Genomic DNA, 17,447 nt, shown 5'->3' with positions numbered 1-17,447 from the left:
GCATAGAGTGGCGAAAGACACTATAATGGTTTTGGTGTAACCACATACCTGTACTGTAATATTCTTTTTGATTAACATGCTGATTTGGGCAGGTTGGGCTGTACCTTATGCAAAATTCATGTCTTAAGGGCCCTACACACTGAGCCATTTGAGCGATTTGATTGATGGATGATATGAATGATGAATGATTTTTCAGGTAGTTTTTGTAATGATTTTGAGCATACACACTGAACAATTTGTATGAAATAGTTGAGCGATTTGAACGAGCCCAGTACTGGGCTTGTCCTGTAGTTTGGAAATGGCAGTGAAGGAGTGTCCGGAGAGTGGTTTGGAGGTGCCATATCGACCATAATATCGTTCATCGTTGATTACCTCTACACTGAGGCACATTGAATACAATGATATCGTCCAAATTGGCTTGCAATGATAAACGGGGAAAGGACAATGATGAACAACCGTGGACATGTGCATCGTGCATCGTCGGTGACTCCACACTGAACAATATGAACGATATATCATTAATTTTTTAATAAAATTGTTTGCATCATTCTTAAATATTGTCCAGTGTGCAGGGCCCTTTAAGGTCTGTTACTGCTTGGCCAGATTGGAGTCTTATGTAAAAACGGATAGGTGCTGCTTATCTTATAGAAAACTCAGCAATAAGTGAACATTCTAGGACTTAATGTCCTGAAAGTAAACCCCACATACAGTAATAATACACACTCGCTCATTTAATGCATATACCCACATTGCATTATATACACCCAATCTTCATTTATACAGCAAAGACCTCTCCTTGAACCATTGAGCCTAATTCAGATCTGATCGCTGGGCTGTGTTTTTTGCTGCCCTACGATCAGATAATCGCCGCCTACAGGGGAAGGTGAAAAGCACTGTGCAAGTGTGCGTACGCTTCTGTAGCAGAGCTGCACAAAAATCAGTTTGTGCAGTCTCTGCGCAGCATAGGACTTACTCAGCCGCTGCGATGAAATCCTGCTGATTGGGCCGGAGCTGACGTCAAACACCCTCCCTTCAAACGATTGGTCCCGTTGGTGTTTTTCCGGACACTCCAGGAAGACGTCCAGTTGCCACCCACAAATGGCTTCTTCCTGTCAATCTCCTTGCGATCGCCCGTGCGTTCAGATTTTCGCACCATCCCCTCGCTAGGCACTGATTATTGTTTCTGGTGTGCGTCGTGCCGGCGCAGTGTGGCTCTGATGCATGTGCAGTTCAGATCTGATCGCCTGCTGTGCGAAAACGCACAGCAGCGGTCAGATCTGAATTATCCCCAATGTACAGATATCCTATTATCATCTAATTTTAGATCCAAATGCTGTGAATAGAAGGCCGAGATAGGGAAATGTACTTTACAAAATTTAAAGTCAAAAGTATGAGAGGCACCAAGAATCCTGACAGTGACAGCAGCCTCAAATTCACGAGTCGCGAGACTTGCCATGGTCCATGCTGTTAGTGAGGGGACTCTTTCTGATATGTTTGCCAGGAAGACAAGATCAGAGTCACATGATGTGTTGATGTTTTGTCAAGTCGCTATAGGCTGATGGTTTGTCAGATCAATACTTTACATGTCAATATAGAAAAGCTGAAATTGGATGTTTGTGTAAATTGGAGAAGCTTGTAGAAAGAGGGGTAGTTGAAAGAGGACTGAAAACAGGACTGTACTACTATACAGACTCCAGTCTTCCTGTTCCTTGGAGAGGCTTCATGCCCTAACCTAAAATGGCCACTGAAATCTCTACTGAGAATGGTGCTGTCGCTGTAAGGGGAAAGTCACAGTGTACCAATGTTCAGTACACTGAGCATGTGCAAAGCCCGTACTACACATGTGCAATAATGGTCCTGCGTCATTGGACGCAATAAGGCTGCAGATGCCAGTTGATTGACAGTCTGCAGCTGTTTCGGGGTGGGGAGTGCGCAGTGATGGGAGTGCCAACGCCAGACTCTTTTCCCTCTGATGGATATTTTGTGGCATTGGCGATAGAGCTGAGGTGACCAGTCTGTGTAACCTCATGGGTTACTCAGCTGGTCGATGTTGTTGCAGGTTATACAGCAGTAGATCACCCATGCATGCAGAAGGTGTCTACTTATACCAGATGCCTCATGTTGCATCACTGCAGCAGCTATGCTCTTTCTGTCTGACCCTGAATCAAACCCTCTGTGCTGTCTTCAATCTGTGTTCTATGGCAGTCTGCACTGCTCATGGGCTTAAGTGGTGTCTGTGGGTTGATCTGGGTATACTACTGTACATGGTAAAGCAAAAAAAAAAAAAACTGCCAGATTTTAAAGGTTAACATAAAAGGCATGATAAACGCTATTCAAAATTCTAGTACATAAACTAAAAGTGTATGCAATACAGTTTATATACTGTCTTCAACAGCTATGCCATTGGCTTATATAATGTCACTTCAAATTTATATATGTGTGTGTGTGCATGCGTGTGTGTGTGTGTGTGTGTGTGTGTGTGTGTGTGTGTGTGTGTGTGTGTGTGTATATGTGGCCCTCATTCTGATCCCATTGGATAGGCTTCCTAATGCACAAAGTACCGATATTTGGCATGACTGTCAGTGATTGCATTTCTGAAAACGAACACACGCCGCCACCAATTATGGAGAAGGAAGAGGTCAGGGATCACCGTTGTTGGAAGGAGATTTCCTGGCCTCTACGACAGGTGTCCTGTACAGCCCCATGGGGACTGCCAATGCGTCACATGAGCCGAGTGAAGGGAAACAGCTGCACTGCTGCTGCCAGCAAGGGACGCTGCGGGAAAGTGCAATGAGGCTCCTCTCTTCACACCAGCCACAGCTGCCAGAGGAGGAAGCGTGATGGGATCTCATGACGTCACCGTTGCGCTCCCAGTAACTCTGACAAAGTGGGAGGCGCCGTCATGCTGCCAAGCACCATGGTCTTGTTGCTTTGTGACGCATTATAATTGTGGTAATTGCGGTCATGGGTGCAAAGTGTATGGCAGGTGGTACTGTGTACCCGCTGCCAAATTCTTAAGGGTACTCCGTACCCCAGAGTACCCGCATACTTGCACCACTGCTAGTAAGTGACATCACCATACAGAGCTATTACTCCATTCACATCCAGAACCGGACTGGCCATCTGGCACTTCTGGCAAATGCCAAAATGGCTGATGGCCAGGTGGGCCGATTTGTCCATCCATTTCGAGACTGGCAGCACTGCCTCCAGGGTGGCACTGTGCTAAGCGGCCATGTCATTTGCATAGTGACGCAGCTGCGTCATGATGTCATGATGCAACTGAGCCTTCCGGAGTATGAGTGGTGCAGGTGGGGGGAACTGAGCGGACAGTGGGACAGCCACGTCATTTGCACAGGACGTCATGACATGGCAGCGTCATGACGCGTCCACGCCGGCCTGAGTGTAAAAGGTGCGGGAGGCACGACTCAGCAGGCGCCGTCTTTACATGCTTAGATCATGCACGTGTCTGCCTGCGTTCCAAGTCTCCAACTGTACTGCAGAGCACGTGCACTGGCTCCAGCCTTCTTTGCTCATCTGCTGGGTGCACAGCTTCTTCCCTTCACATTCCATGGGCAGGTACTGCCACTACTGCACTTTCTTTATCGTTTTGATGCCCTTTGCTGTTTGATTATGTCACTTGTGTTTTTTTAAGGAATTGCATAATTAGTACTATCAACTGCAAACCACATTTCTGCTATATGAAGTGAACAATATATATTATGCTAGAACTTCTCATAATATGTCACTTCTTAAATGTAATTGTTGGGAGATTTGATTTGAATGACAGCAGAGTGATTTTGGAATACATACTTAATGCTGGTAGACAGGGTGCCTCTTGTCAGAATACGGCCTCCATCCTGAATCCCAGCAGTGAGTCCCCTCACGGGCTTGCTGCGCTCACCACGCTTTGGGCTGGTGGCATACCTCCCAACATGACCTCACCAGGAGGGACACAATGCTCTGCTCCTGGACTTTCCTCTTAATTTATGATTGCCGACACCTGTGTTAAAAAGGTTAATGGATAAGAAGGGTGTTTCAGCACAGGGGTTGGCAATCACAAATTAAGAGGGAAGCCCAGGAGCAGAGCATTCTGTCCCTCCTGGAAAGGGTCATGTTGGGAGGTATGTGATAGGCTTCCTGAGTGATCTGTATTGGGGGTATTTGTAAGGTCTCAGGACCAAACTAACATATCTGTGCTTTAGAAAAGTGTTTAGTTGCTCCCCATAATAGTGTGCTATAATGGGAATTTTGGTTCATTCTGTGTGCTATAATGTGAAGTTCGGCTCATTCTGTGTGCTATAATGTGAATTTCGGCTCATTGTGTGTGCTATAATGTGAATTTTGGCTCATACCAGGTGCTATAATGTGAATTTTGGTTCATTCTGTGTGCTATAATGTGAATTTCGGCTCATTCTGTGTGCTATAATGTGAATTTCGGCTCATTGTGTGTGCTATAATGTGAATTTTGGCTCATACCGTGTGCTATAATGTGAATTTCGGCTCATTCTGTGTGATATAATGTGAATTTCCGACTCATACCGTGTGGTATAATGTGAATTTTGCCTCATACTGTGTTGAATACTGTGAAAGAGGCACCAGTACTAGATAGTATAAGTGGTCCTACTATTGTGGTGCATAATGTGTATAAGGGGTATATGGTGTAGTAAACTACACTGAAGGACATGCCCCCTTTTGAGTGGCCATGCCCCTTTTCCAGAGCGCACGTGCCTTTGGCGCGCACTTAGTTACAACCTTCACTTTTCCATACCCCCACTTCAAAATTTCCACTTCAACCACTGGTTGTGTATATTTTAATAGAGAATGATGTACACTTGTATGTGTTATAATATTAATTATATTTGTAAGAGCATAGACTAAGAAGTAGGTGGAGTCAGGAATAGTAAGGGGAGAAGTCACCGAGGTGGGCCTGTGTGCTTCAAAAATGCCAAGGCCTATTTTTTTTCACAGTCCGGCCCTGTCCATATCTGAATGACCCCAGTGTGTCCATAACATATAATTTGAGAAATTACAAAACTAAGTAACTAAGTGGTGGCTCATAGTAAATGTAAATAGAATATTCCTTCATAAAATAAACTGCACCATGGTAAAAAAAAAAAGGCATATAGAAGAAGAAAGAATAATTACCATGATGTTTGTAGAAAGTTTCAAAAATTGGCATGTCCCCCCGATTTAAGTAATCATCTCCATTGTCCAAATAGATTTGTCTTACTAACTTGTATCCGGTGACCACCACGACTGGACGGGACCCCAGGTAGACAGTAAATATGTCACCATATTTCTCAGTAAGCTGAATAAAAAAAATATTGATAAGGTACATAGGTAATATAATACTGTATGTGCATTTCCAATTCATATTGCTCCAAAATGTAATTTAGGAGTAATCAAGCACTGCAAAATTGGCAAAAGACTTACATGGATCTCAACGTTCAAGAAAATTCTCCTTCCGCCATCTACAGTAGCAAATTGTCAGAAGTCATTTCTCAGCGTTTGTCACGTAATCTAGGTACACACTGTCAGATATTTTTTGGTCGGCCCGACAATCGGCCGATTTTTCGGGAAATTGTAGGCACCATTATCAGCTACACACTAAAAGATATATTTTTTAAAGTTACCAATTTTCTGCCACATCACACCAGTTGCATATGTCCGCCCACATGGAGGATAATATAGTGACAGGTAAACAAAAGAAATATGGGCAGATTATTGAGAATGCACACACACTGCTAGACATCGGGTGATTGTGGCCGAGATTTTTGTTTTGGAACGACAGATCGGAAAATCGATTGTTCGTGTGTGCGGGCAAGATTTTTCAGAAATATAATTGAAATGATCGTTCGTACACACTGGGGGTGATTCAGAGTTGCTACGATCAGGCACACTGACATGCGTGTGGATGCCCAGCACAGGGCTAGCCTGCCCCGCATGTCAGTCCCTGCTCCGTCGTATAAGTACAAAAGCATCGCACAGCGACGATGCTTTTGTACTTCATGAGTAGCTCCCAGCCAGCGCAGCTCCTGCATGCTGGCAGGGAGCTACTCGTCGCTGCCCGGGTCGTAGCGGCTGCCGGTGACATCATGCAGCCACCACAGCCCGCCCCCACAACGGTCTGGGCAGGCCTGCATTGCCCAGACCACGCCCCCTAAATGGTGGCTAAATGCTACTGGCCCGCCCCCTCCCGCCCAGCGACCGCCTCTACCTGTCAATCAGGTAGAGGCGATCGCTGGGCTACGACAGCCGTCGGCTGTCTGACATGCGCCGGTGCACTGCGGCGCCGGCGCATGCACACTTCAGACCTGATCGCTGCACAGCAGTAATCAGGTCTGAATTATCCTCACTTTACAATAGCTTTGGTTGTTCTTCCGATTATTGGCAAATTGGCACAATAATTATATAGTGTGCATTGCTGTGTCTGCTTTATTCTCCAGGCATCACAATGAGTAAAATATTTAACATGACTGATAATGAACTGTGGTGTTAAGCAACCACAATGCTTCTAATAAGACTTACTAAGGTGAGTATATTATCATAATACTGCTGCAGATCAGAATTCATTGCTTCTCTTGTGCATTACAACAATGATACATGCGCAACCCACTGATAAATGCTCAACTGTGTGACGATCGGAATAGCATAATACATCTACTGTGTAACCCTCCCTACTTCTAGTGAATGGGTATCTAATAAATGTTCTTCCACCCAAGCTACTGTTAGTTCAATTGTGCTGCTTGGGTAGCCCAATGTATTGTGTTATTAACTAATGACAACTTATAGGTACAGATGTAATTACATGTGTATATTGGCCCTCATTCCGAGTTGTTCGCTCGTTAATTTTCTTTGCATCGCAGCAAATTTCCGCTAACTGCGCATGCGCAATGTTCGCACTGCGGCTGCGCCAAGTAAATTTGCTAAGAAGTTTTGTATTTTACTCACGGCATTACAAGGTTTTTTCTTCGTTCTGGTGATCGGCGTGTGATTGACAGGAAGTGGGTGTTTCTGGGCGGAAACTGGCCGTTTTATGGGAGTGTGTGAAAAAACGCTGCCGTTTCTGAGAAAAACGCGGGAGTGGCTGGAGAAACAGGGGAGTGTCTGGGCGAACGCTGGGTGTGTTTGTAACGTCAAACCAGGAACGACAAGCACTGAACTGATCGCACTGGAAGAGTAAGTCTCGAGCTACTCAGAAACTGCACAGAAAAATCTTTTCGCAATATTGCGAATACTTCGTTCGCAATTCTGCTAAACTAAGATTCACTCCCAGAGGGCGGCGGCTTAATGTGTGCACTGCTGCGAAAAGCGGCTAACGAGCGAACATCTCGGATTGAGGGCCATTACTAATATACCTGTTCTTCTTTTGCAGATATCACAAAACAGCTTCCAGCGAGTCAGATAGTTGGTACATAGTTTTAATATATATACTTTACTCAGCTTCTTCACATGTAATTTAACTTGAGTATACATTTGACAATTCTTAGCATTCTATAAATTCCCAAATACCTATACATATAGATATTGCATGCAGTACAAACATATTATTGACCTTATTTATACCACTTTCAGACAAAAAAATCTCAAAACCCCGGATTTTTCACAGGATTGTGTTACCCCTTTTCACACAGCACAAAAAACCCGGAAAATTACCGGGTCGACCCCTTTCAGACAGAACCCGTGTCAGCCCTGCAATAGACTTGAGTGTCATAAAAAATGGACTGTTTTTATGGCACAAAGAGATGAGGTCATGAAAGTGGGTGGTGACTGATCACAGCATTGCATTAGCCATGGCAGACGAGTTACTGCTGAGTAGCCCGGAGTTCCTGGCTTCTTGCTGTTTTTTGCTTTTCCACACAGCAAATGAGAGCCTGATGCAGCTGCTAGCATAGTCTTATGCCAAGAGGAGAAGGGAGCAATTTCTGTCGGAGAGGGCTAATACTCAACGCCGGTATTTGCACAGGAGGAGAGCCCTGATTTTGGGCAGCATTACATCTACCCTGAGGTTTACCAGCTCAAGTAATCATTCGTTGTGGGCCAGGGACCGCAGGCATGGACAAGCTTTCTGGGCGACCGTGGAAGCTTATCAGCCAGAGGTGTGGATGGCACACTTTCGGATGTCACGTGATACCTTCTACTACCTGCTGGAACTTCTCACTCCAACACTCACCAGGGGAAATACAAACTACTGCAAGACCATCGATTCATGCAGGAGACTGGCGATTGTGTTGTGGTGGTATGCAACCCGGGGGAATACCGCACCATCGCCTGCTTGTTCGGTGTTGGCATATCGACGGTGTGTGTGCTAGTGCGGGAAGAGACCCAGGCATTGCTGGATACCCTTTACCACTGCTTCATCTCCTTACCGCAAGGTGCCCGGCTGGATGATACCATCAAAGGTTTCCAGAAACGTAAATATCCCCAGTGTGCTGGAGCCATAGATGGGACCCACATACCCATTATTGCCCCTAGAGACAACCCAGCCGATTACTACAACCGAAAAGGCTGGCACTCCATCATCCTGCAGGCTGTAGTGGACCATAAGTATTGGTAAGTAGTATGGTGTTTTAATTTGATTCATATGCTGGGCCCATGATGTGTATTGTTAAACACAGCTAATATATATACTATTCAGTTTCACAGATGTCTTCATTTTATTGCCGGGTCGTGCTCACGACTCCCGGGTACTTGGCAACTTGGAATAGTTCCAGATTGCAGAGGAGAACCAACATGGCTGGTTGTTGCCTAGAGAGGTAAATATTTCTCTTTTGATGGGTAATATTTATGGTATGTGGGTATATATGGGTAATATTACTGCAACTGTGGCAGACAGGGAAAGGGAGGGTTAGTCGTTAGGGGAGGGGTGGGAGGGTTTAGGATACTTATCTCACCCATGTCAGGATTAGATTGTTGGTATTCATAATTATTCCTTGTATTTTCCTGAATATTATGTATGCCACCTATACTATATATTAATTTTTATTTCCCATTACAGAAATCAAAATTTTGTTGGTGGGGTGGAGATCCCGGTGCATCTTATTGGAGATGCGGCATACCCTTTGAGGCGATGGCTCATCAAGGGCTTCACACAGCATCTGCCACTCTCTCCGGATCAGGAGCATTTCACACACACTCTCAGCTCGGCCAGGATGGTGGTGGAGAACGCCTTTGGGAGAATGAAGGGGCGCTGACGGTGTCTACTAAAGCGCAATGACATTGACATCACCCTGGTGCCGGATGTGGTTGCTGCTTGCTGTATCTTGCACAACTTTTGCGAGATACAGAAGGAACACTTTTTGCAGGAGTGGAATGTTGTGGACACAGAACTGTGTGATACTCCGGTAGAAGCAGCAGAAGCAGCCTACGAGGGGGAGATAAGTAGTAGCAGTGCAGAGGAGATATGCAACACCCTCACTGCTAACTTAAGTAATATGACACAGTAGAGGACACAAGGGATATGTTGCAAAACATTTTTGGTTTTATTTTTTGTTCTTTAAAAGTTATGGTTTTACTGTTTCAGTAAAGTTCTGTACATGTTACCTCACATGTATGAGTTTAATTATAACTTATTTGCAGTTTAAACTGCTGAAAAGTGCTGAATACACATAAACATCATTCTCAAAAACATTAAATAAGAATAAAAAAAAGAGTATTTGCCACTGTAGGCACATAAATAGAGGGCATAATGCTTGTACATTTTGCTAAACGTACACCCCCATCTAAAGAAGTGGCTGAGGTAATGGGCAGCTATGGGCCGGACACTTGACAGGCCTGTAAAGTGCTGAATACACATGAATATTTGCAAAAACATTGAAGAAGAAGAAAATAAGAATTTACACACCGGTAATTCTATTTCTCGTAGTCCGTAGTGGATGCTGGGTACTCCGTAAGGACCATGGGGAATAGACGGGCTCCGCAGGAGACTGGGCACTCTAAAAGAAAGATTAGGTACTATCTGGTGTGCACTGGCTCCTCCCTCTATGCCCCTCCTCCAGACCTCAGTTAGGGAAACTGTGCCCGGAAGAGCTGACACTACAAGGAAAGGATTTGGAATCCAGGGTAAGACTCATACCAGCCACACCAATCACACCGTACAACTCGTGATAACTATACCCAGTAAACAGTATGAATAACAACTGAGCCTCACTGAACAGATGGCTTATAACAATAACCCTTTAGTTAAGCAATAACTATATACAAGTATTGCAGAAAATCCGCACTTGGGACGGGCTCCCAGCATCCACTACGGACTACGAGAAATAGAATTACCGGTGAGTAAATTCTTATTTTCTCTGACGTCCTAGTGGATGCTGGGAACTCCGTAAGGACCATGGGGATTATACCAAAGCTCCCAAACAGGCGGGAGAGTGCGGATGACTCTGCAGCACTGCATGAGCAAACTCAAGGTCCTCCTCAGCCAGGGTATCAAACTTGTAGAATTTTGCAAACGTGTTTGACCCCGACCAGGTAGCAGCTCGGCAAAGTTGTAATGCCGAGACCCCTTGGGCAGCCGCCCAAGAAGAGCCCCCTTCCTCGTGGAATGGGCTTTTACTGATTTAGGATGCGGCAGTCCAGCCGCAGAATGTGCAAGGTGAATCGTGCTACAGATCCAGCGAGCAATAGTCTGCTTAGAAGCAGGAGCACCCAGCTTGTTGGGTGCATGCAGGATAAACAGCGAGTCAGTATTTCTGACTCTAGCCGTCCTGGAAACATAGATTTTCAGGGCCCGGACTACATCCAGCAACTTGGAGGCCTCCAAGTCCCGAGTAGCCGCAGGCACCACAATAGGTTGGTTAAATGAAACGCTGATACCACTTTAGGGAGAAATTGGGGACGAATCCTCAATTCTGCCCTGTCCCTATGGAAGATCAGATAAGGGCTTTCACATGACAAAGCCGCCAATTCTGACACACGCCTAGCCGAAGCCAAGGCCAAATATATATATATATATATATATATATATATATGACCACTTTCCACGTGAGATACTTCAACTCCACGTTCTGAAGTGGCTCAAAACAATATGATTATAGGAAATCCAACACTACGTTGAGATCCCAAGGTGCCACTGGAGGCACAAAAGGGGGCTGAATATGCAGCACTCCCTTAACAACATCTGAACTTCAGGCAGCGTCTTTCCTAGCCTTTAACAGCTTAGGAATCACTTCATCTGGAACGCCCTTTTCCGTTAGGACGGCGTTCAACCGCCAAGCGTTCCAACGCAGCCGCGGTAAGTCTTGGAACAGACAGGGCCCCTGCAGTAACAGGTCCTGTCTGACAGACAGAGGCCATGGGTCCTCCGAGATCATTACTTGTAGTTCTGGGTACCAAGTTCTTCTTGGCCAATCCGGAACTACGAGTATAGTTCTTACTCCTCTCTTACTTACTATCCTCAGTACCTTGGGTATGAGAGGAAGAGGAGGGAACACATAAACCGACTGGTACACCCACGGTGTCACTAGTGCGTCCACAGCTATCGCCTGAGGGTCTCTTGACCTGGCGCAATACTTTTTTAGCTTTTTGTTGAGGCGGGACGCCATCATGTCCACCTGTGGCCATTCCCAATGGTTCACAATCTGCGTGAAGACTTCTGGATGAAGTCCCCACTCTCCTGGGTGGAGGTCGTGCCTGCTGAGGAAGTCTGCTTCTTAGTTTTCCACACCCGGAATGAACACTGCTGACAATGTTAGCACGTGATACTCCGCCCATCGGAGAATCCTTGTGGCTTCTGCCAATGCCATCCTGCTTCTTGTGCCGCCTTGTCGGTTTACATGGGCGACAGCCGTGATGTTGTCTGACTGAATCAGCACCGGCTGGTTTTGAAGCAGGGGTTCTGCTTGCCTTAGGGCCTTGTAAATGGCCCTTAGGTCCAGAATATTTATGTGTAGGGAAGTCTCCTGACTCGACCATTATCCTTGGAAGTTTCTTCCCTGAGTGACTACTCCCCAACCTCGGAGGCTTGCATCCTTGGTCACCAGGACCCAGTCCTGAATGCCGAATCTGCGGCCCTCGAGAAGATGAGCACTCTGCAGCCACCACAGCAGAGACACCCTGGCCCTCGGGGACAGGGTGATCAGCCGATGCATCTGAAGATGCGATCCTCACTTGTCTAACAGGTCCCACTGAAAGTTCCTTGCATGGAACCTGCCGAAGGGAATTGCTTCGAAAGAAGCTACCATCTTTTCCAGGATTCGCGTGCAATGATGCACCGACACCTGTTTTGGTTGCAGGAGGTCTCTGACCAGAGATGACAACTCCTTGGCCTTCTCCTCCGGGAGAAACACCTTCTACTGTTCTGTGTCCAGAAACATGCCCAATATCAGCAGACGCGTCGTAGGAACCAGCTGCGACTTTGGGATATTCAGAATCCAGCCGTGCTGTGGTAGCACTTCCTGAGATAGTGCTACTCCGATCAACGACTGCTCCTTGGACCTCGCCTTTATAAGGAGATCGTCCAAGTACGGGATAATTATAACTCCCTTCTTTCGAATGAGTATCATCATTTTGGCCATTACCTTGGAACACACCCTCGGTGCCGTGGACAGACCAAACGGCAACGTCTGGAATTGGTAATGGCAGTTCTGTACCACAACCTTGAGGTACTCCTGGTGAGGTGGGTAAATGGGGACATGTAGGTAAGCATCCATGATGTCCAGTGACACCATAATATCCCCCTCTTCCAGGCTTGCAATAACCGCCCTGAGCGATTCTATTTTGAACTTGAACTTCCTTATATAAGTGTTCAAGGATTTCAAATTTAGAATGGGTCTCACCGAACCGTCTGGTTTCGGTATCACAAACATTGTGGAATAGTAACCTCGTCCCTGTTGAAGGAGAGGAACTTTGATTATCACCTGCTGGAGGTACAGCTTGTGAATTGCCGCCAGTACTACCTCCCTTTCCTTGGGAGTAGCAGGCAAGGCTGATTTGAGGTAACGGCGAGGGGGAGATGTCTCGAACTCCAGCTTGTATCCCTGAGATACCTGTAGAACCCAGAGATCCACCTGTGAGCGAACCCACTGGTCGCTGAAGTTCCGGAGACGGGCCCCCACCGCACCTGGCTCCACCTATGGAGCCCCAGCGTCATGCGGTGGACTTAGTGGAAGCAGGGGAGGATATTTGTTCCTGGGAACTGGCTGTCTGGTGCAGCTTTTTCCCTCTACCCCTGACTCTGGGCAGAAAGGACGCGCCTCTGACCCGCTTGCCTTTCTTAGGCCGAAAGGACTGTACTTGATAATACGGTGCTTTCTTAGGCTGTGAGGGGACCTGAGGTAAAAAAGTCGACTTCCCAGCTGTTGCTGTGGACACGAGGTCCGAGAGACCGTCCCCAAACAATTCCTCACCCTTATAAGGCAAAACTTCCATGTGCCTTTTAGAATCAGCATCACATGTCCACTGCCGAGTCCATAATACTCTCCTGGCAGAAATGGACATTGCATTAATTCTAGATGCCAACCGGCAAATGTCCCTCTGTGCATCTCTCATATATAAGACTACGTCTTTAATATGCTCTATAGTTAGCAAAATAGTATCCCTGTCAAGGGAATCAATGTTATCTGACAGGGAATCAGACCATGCTGCTGCAGCACTACACATCCATGCTGAAGCAATAGCTGGTCTCAGTATAGTACCTGAGTGTGTAAACACAGACTTCAGGATAGCCTCCTGCTTTCTATCTGCAGGCTCCTTTAAGGCGGCCGTATCCTGAGACGGCAGTGCCACCTTTTTTGATAAGCGTGTGAGCGCTTTGTCCACCTTAGGGGATGTCTCCAAGCGTAACCTATCCGTTGGCGGGAAAGGGTACGCCATTAGTAACCGCTTGGAAATTACTAGTTTATTATCTGGGGAACCCCACGCTTCTTCACACAATTCGTTTAACTCATCAGATGGGGGAAAAGTCACTGGCTGCTTTTTCTCCCCAAACATAATACCCATTTTTGTGGTAACCGGGTTAATGTCAGAAATGTGCAACACATTTTTCATTGCCGTAATCATACATCGGATGGCCCTAGTGGATTGTATATTTGTCTCATCCTCGTCGACACTGGAGTCAGACTCCGTGTCGACATCTGTGTCAGCCATCTGAGGTAGCGGGCGTTTTTGAGCCCCTGATGGCCTCTGAGATGCCTGGGCAGGCGCTGGCTGAGATGCCGGCTGTCCCAAAGCTGCGTCATCGAACCTTTTATGTAAGGAGTTGACACTGTCGGTTAATACCTTCCACATATCCATCCACTCAGGTGTCGGCCCCCCAGGGGGCGACATCACACTTATCGGCACCTGCTCCGCCTCCACGTAAGCGTCCTCATCAAACATGTCGACACAGCCGTACCGACACACCGCACACACACACAGGGAATGCTCTGACTGAGGACAGGACCCCACAAAGTCCTTTGGGGAGACAGAGAGAGAGTATGCCAGCACACACCACAGCGCTATATAATCAGGGATGTACACTAACACAAAGTGAGTTTTCCCTATAGCTGCTTTACATACACAATTTGCGCCTAAATTCAGTGCCCCCCCTCTCTTTTTTACCCTTTGAGCCTGGAAACTGCAGGGTAGAGCCTGGGGAGCTGTCTTCCAGCGGAGCTGTGAAGAGGAAATGGCGCCAGTGTGCTGAGGGAGATAGCCCCGCCCCCTTCTCGGCGGACTTCTCCCGCTCTTATATATATATTATGGCGGGGGATTTTGCACATATATAGTTTATTGGACTATATATATATGTGCTTTTTGTCATAGAAGGTACTCTAATTGCAGCCCAGGGCGCCACCCCCCCCCCAGCGCCCTGCACCCAACAGTGACCGGAGTGTGTGGTGTGCATAGGGAGCAATGGCGCACAGCTGCAGTGCTGTGCGCTACCTTAATGAAGACCGAAGTCTTCAGCCACCGATTTTCAGGATGTACTTCTTGCTTCTGGCTCTGCAAGGGGGACGGCGGCGCGGCTCCGGGACCGGACGATCGTGGATGGGCCCAGTGTTCGATCCCTCTGGAGCTAATGGTGTCCAGTAGCCTTAGAAGCCCAAGCTAGCTGCAAGCAGGTAGGTTTGCTTCTCTCCCCTCAGTCCCTCGTAGCAGTGAGTCTGTTGCCAGCAGATCTCACTGAAAATAAAAAACCTAACAAATACTTTCTTTACTAGAAGCTCAGGAGAGCCCCTAGTGTGCAACCAGCTCAAGCCGGGCACAGATTCTAACTAAGGTCTGGAGGAGGGGCATAGAGGGAGGAGCTAGTGCACACCAGATAGTACCTAATCTTTCTTTTAGAGTGCCCAGTCTCCTGTGGAGCCCGTCTATTCCCCATGGTCCTGACGGAGTACCCAGCATCCACTAGGACGTCAGAGAAAATAGATTATTTGCCACTGTAGGCACATAAATAGAGGGCATAATGCTTGTACATTTGGCTAAACGTACACCCCCATCTAAAGAAGTGGCTGAGGTAATAGCCAGCTATGGGCCGGACACTTGACAATATTTACAACTGTCTGTACGAAGTGCTGCCCAGTGGACGGGTGAGAGTTGTGACGTCTGGATAACTATTGTCAGTGCCATGTGGAGTATTATTCACTGTGGCATCTGGATAAGTATACACAGTGCCATGTGTAGTATTATGCCCTGTGCCATCTGGACTATGATGCACTCTTTCATGTGGACTGCTATGCATTGTAACTTCAGCCTGGTCTGCTTATTGACATGTGGACTGCTACGCGCTGGGTCGTGTGATAAATTATTTGCTGTGCCATCTAGATAACTATGCACTGCGCCATAGTTGGTAGTATTCACTGTGCCCTCTGGAATATTATGTGGAGTAGCAGTACGTTGATTTGATTGGTTTGTTGCCATAAACTGCATGCCTCTGCTATGATGCTGGTAGTTTGCAAAATTGCCCTCAGAATATTGAGTAGGAGTATACACTGGATAAGGGTGTGGAGGTTGCGGATTGTATAATCTAGACACCAGACCGTTAAGAAAGGACATTTGAGCCTCTCTGTTCTCCCTAGAAATGCATTCATGCATACCCACAAGTTGTGTGTGAAATTAATTTTGTAACTCTTTCTAGTTGTAGTCAGGCATCCTCCTGTGCCTGCATTTCTGCATTGGATTCTCGCAGTTGATTGACTAGGATTCTTGTCATAACGCGAATAGCTTGCGCCATCTTTGAAGTTTTTTTCTTCTATTCTGGTACGTCAAAGACTAGAAATGAACGGAAAACACCATTTTTAAAATAGCAGTGATGTCAGCATATATGTGCTTGAGGCCTTCTTCCTCATGCACACTAGCTTCAGACCATACCTCCCAACTGTCCCGATTTTCGCGGGACAGTCCCATTTTTTGGGGTCTGTCCCGCTGTCCCACCCGCGGGCCGTAGTGTCCCGCGGTGGGGGGGGAGCAGTTGGGAGGCTCAGTCTCTCGCTGCCCTGCTTAGCAGAGCAGCGGTGAATAGACGCTGTGCGCGTGCGCACAGCGTCTATTCATTGTAGACAGAGGGAGAGGGGGCATGCCAGCGGCTCACGGAGCGCTGGGCATGCCCCCTCAGTGACGAAATTGGGGGCGTGGCTCACGGTCGCGGGTCTTCCCGCGAAGCCACGCCCCCTTTTCATAGGTCACGCCCTTTTCGGGAGCGCGCGCGGCGAAGCCGCGCGTGTGTCCCTCTTTCAAGGCGGCCAAAGTTGGGAGGTATGTTCACACTGCAACATTACATTTTTTAGTATTGGTAATGAGAAAGATATCATGTGTGACTTATGGAAGTGCGCAATTGTACAAACACTGCATGCTATGCACGATGTCTCTTTTCTTCGTTCTATTAGCGTTCAGGTATGGCCTATGATGTCGTTAGCAGTCATTATTAGTCTTAAATGGTGCAATAGGTAATGTGGCCTTCTAATATTGTTGAAATACAGAAACAGACAGGAATTGAATGTGTAACACAGCATTCAAAAATAATAACAAATGCAAACAACATCATTGTGGAATACGGCCCATACTATATACTGGATTTTAAATATAAGAAAAATCTTAAGTGTGTGTAAAATAAAACAAAAACAACTTACTGTTTCTCCGCAACTTTGATGCTTCAGTCTGCGCAGAAGTCGGTGTCCCAGCCGGAGTCACCATGCTGATTCCACTGGTATCAACCTCGATAGTATTGGTGACTGGGTCCCCACGACAGCGATCGGATCGGTGTCACTGATCTCAGTGATGTCATCATACAGCATTGGTGGCGTCAGTGGGATGGATTGGCTGTTCTCTGGGGTAGGGTTTCGTGAGGACGCACAACTGGACGATGAATTGGCAATTGGATTAACCAGTGCAGAATTGCCAAATACTTCCTTGCACTGATCGTAGTAAAGCCACGCCATTCTAGCAGCACCACTTTTCCTCCTGTTGTGGTCGTGAACTTTGTTGTAATATTTTCTGAGAGCTTTCAATTTATTCACTTCCTGCTGCTG

At 46.8% G+C, this 17,447-nt stretch overlaps 1 protein-coding gene across 1 annotated transcript in view; it reads right to left on the bottom strand.

The window, feature by feature from the left end:
* The window catches only part of LOC134949290 (cytochrome P450 2A4-like), a 132,326-nt gene that overhangs the window by 100,754 nt on the left and 14,125 nt on the right, over window positions 1-17,447 (bottom strand). The window contains exon 2 of the mRNA XM_063937787.1: window positions 5,146-5,308. Within this exon, the coding sequence (XP_063793857.1) occupies window positions 5,146-5,308 (163 nt within the window). The remainder of the gene's footprint in view (window positions 1-5,145; window positions 5,309-17,447) is intronic.

Source organism: Pseudophryne corroboree, chromosome 8, assembly GCF_028390025.1.
Source record: "Pseudophryne corroboree isolate aPseCor3 chromosome 8, aPseCor3.hap2, whole genome shotgun sequence".
In the NCBI taxonomy this organism is placed as follows: Eukaryota; Metazoa; Chordata; class Amphibia; order Anura; family Myobatrachidae; genus Pseudophryne; species Pseudophryne corroboree.
Note: the sequence above shows the minus strand (reverse complement) of the source record. Positions and strands in the feature narration are given on the sequence as shown.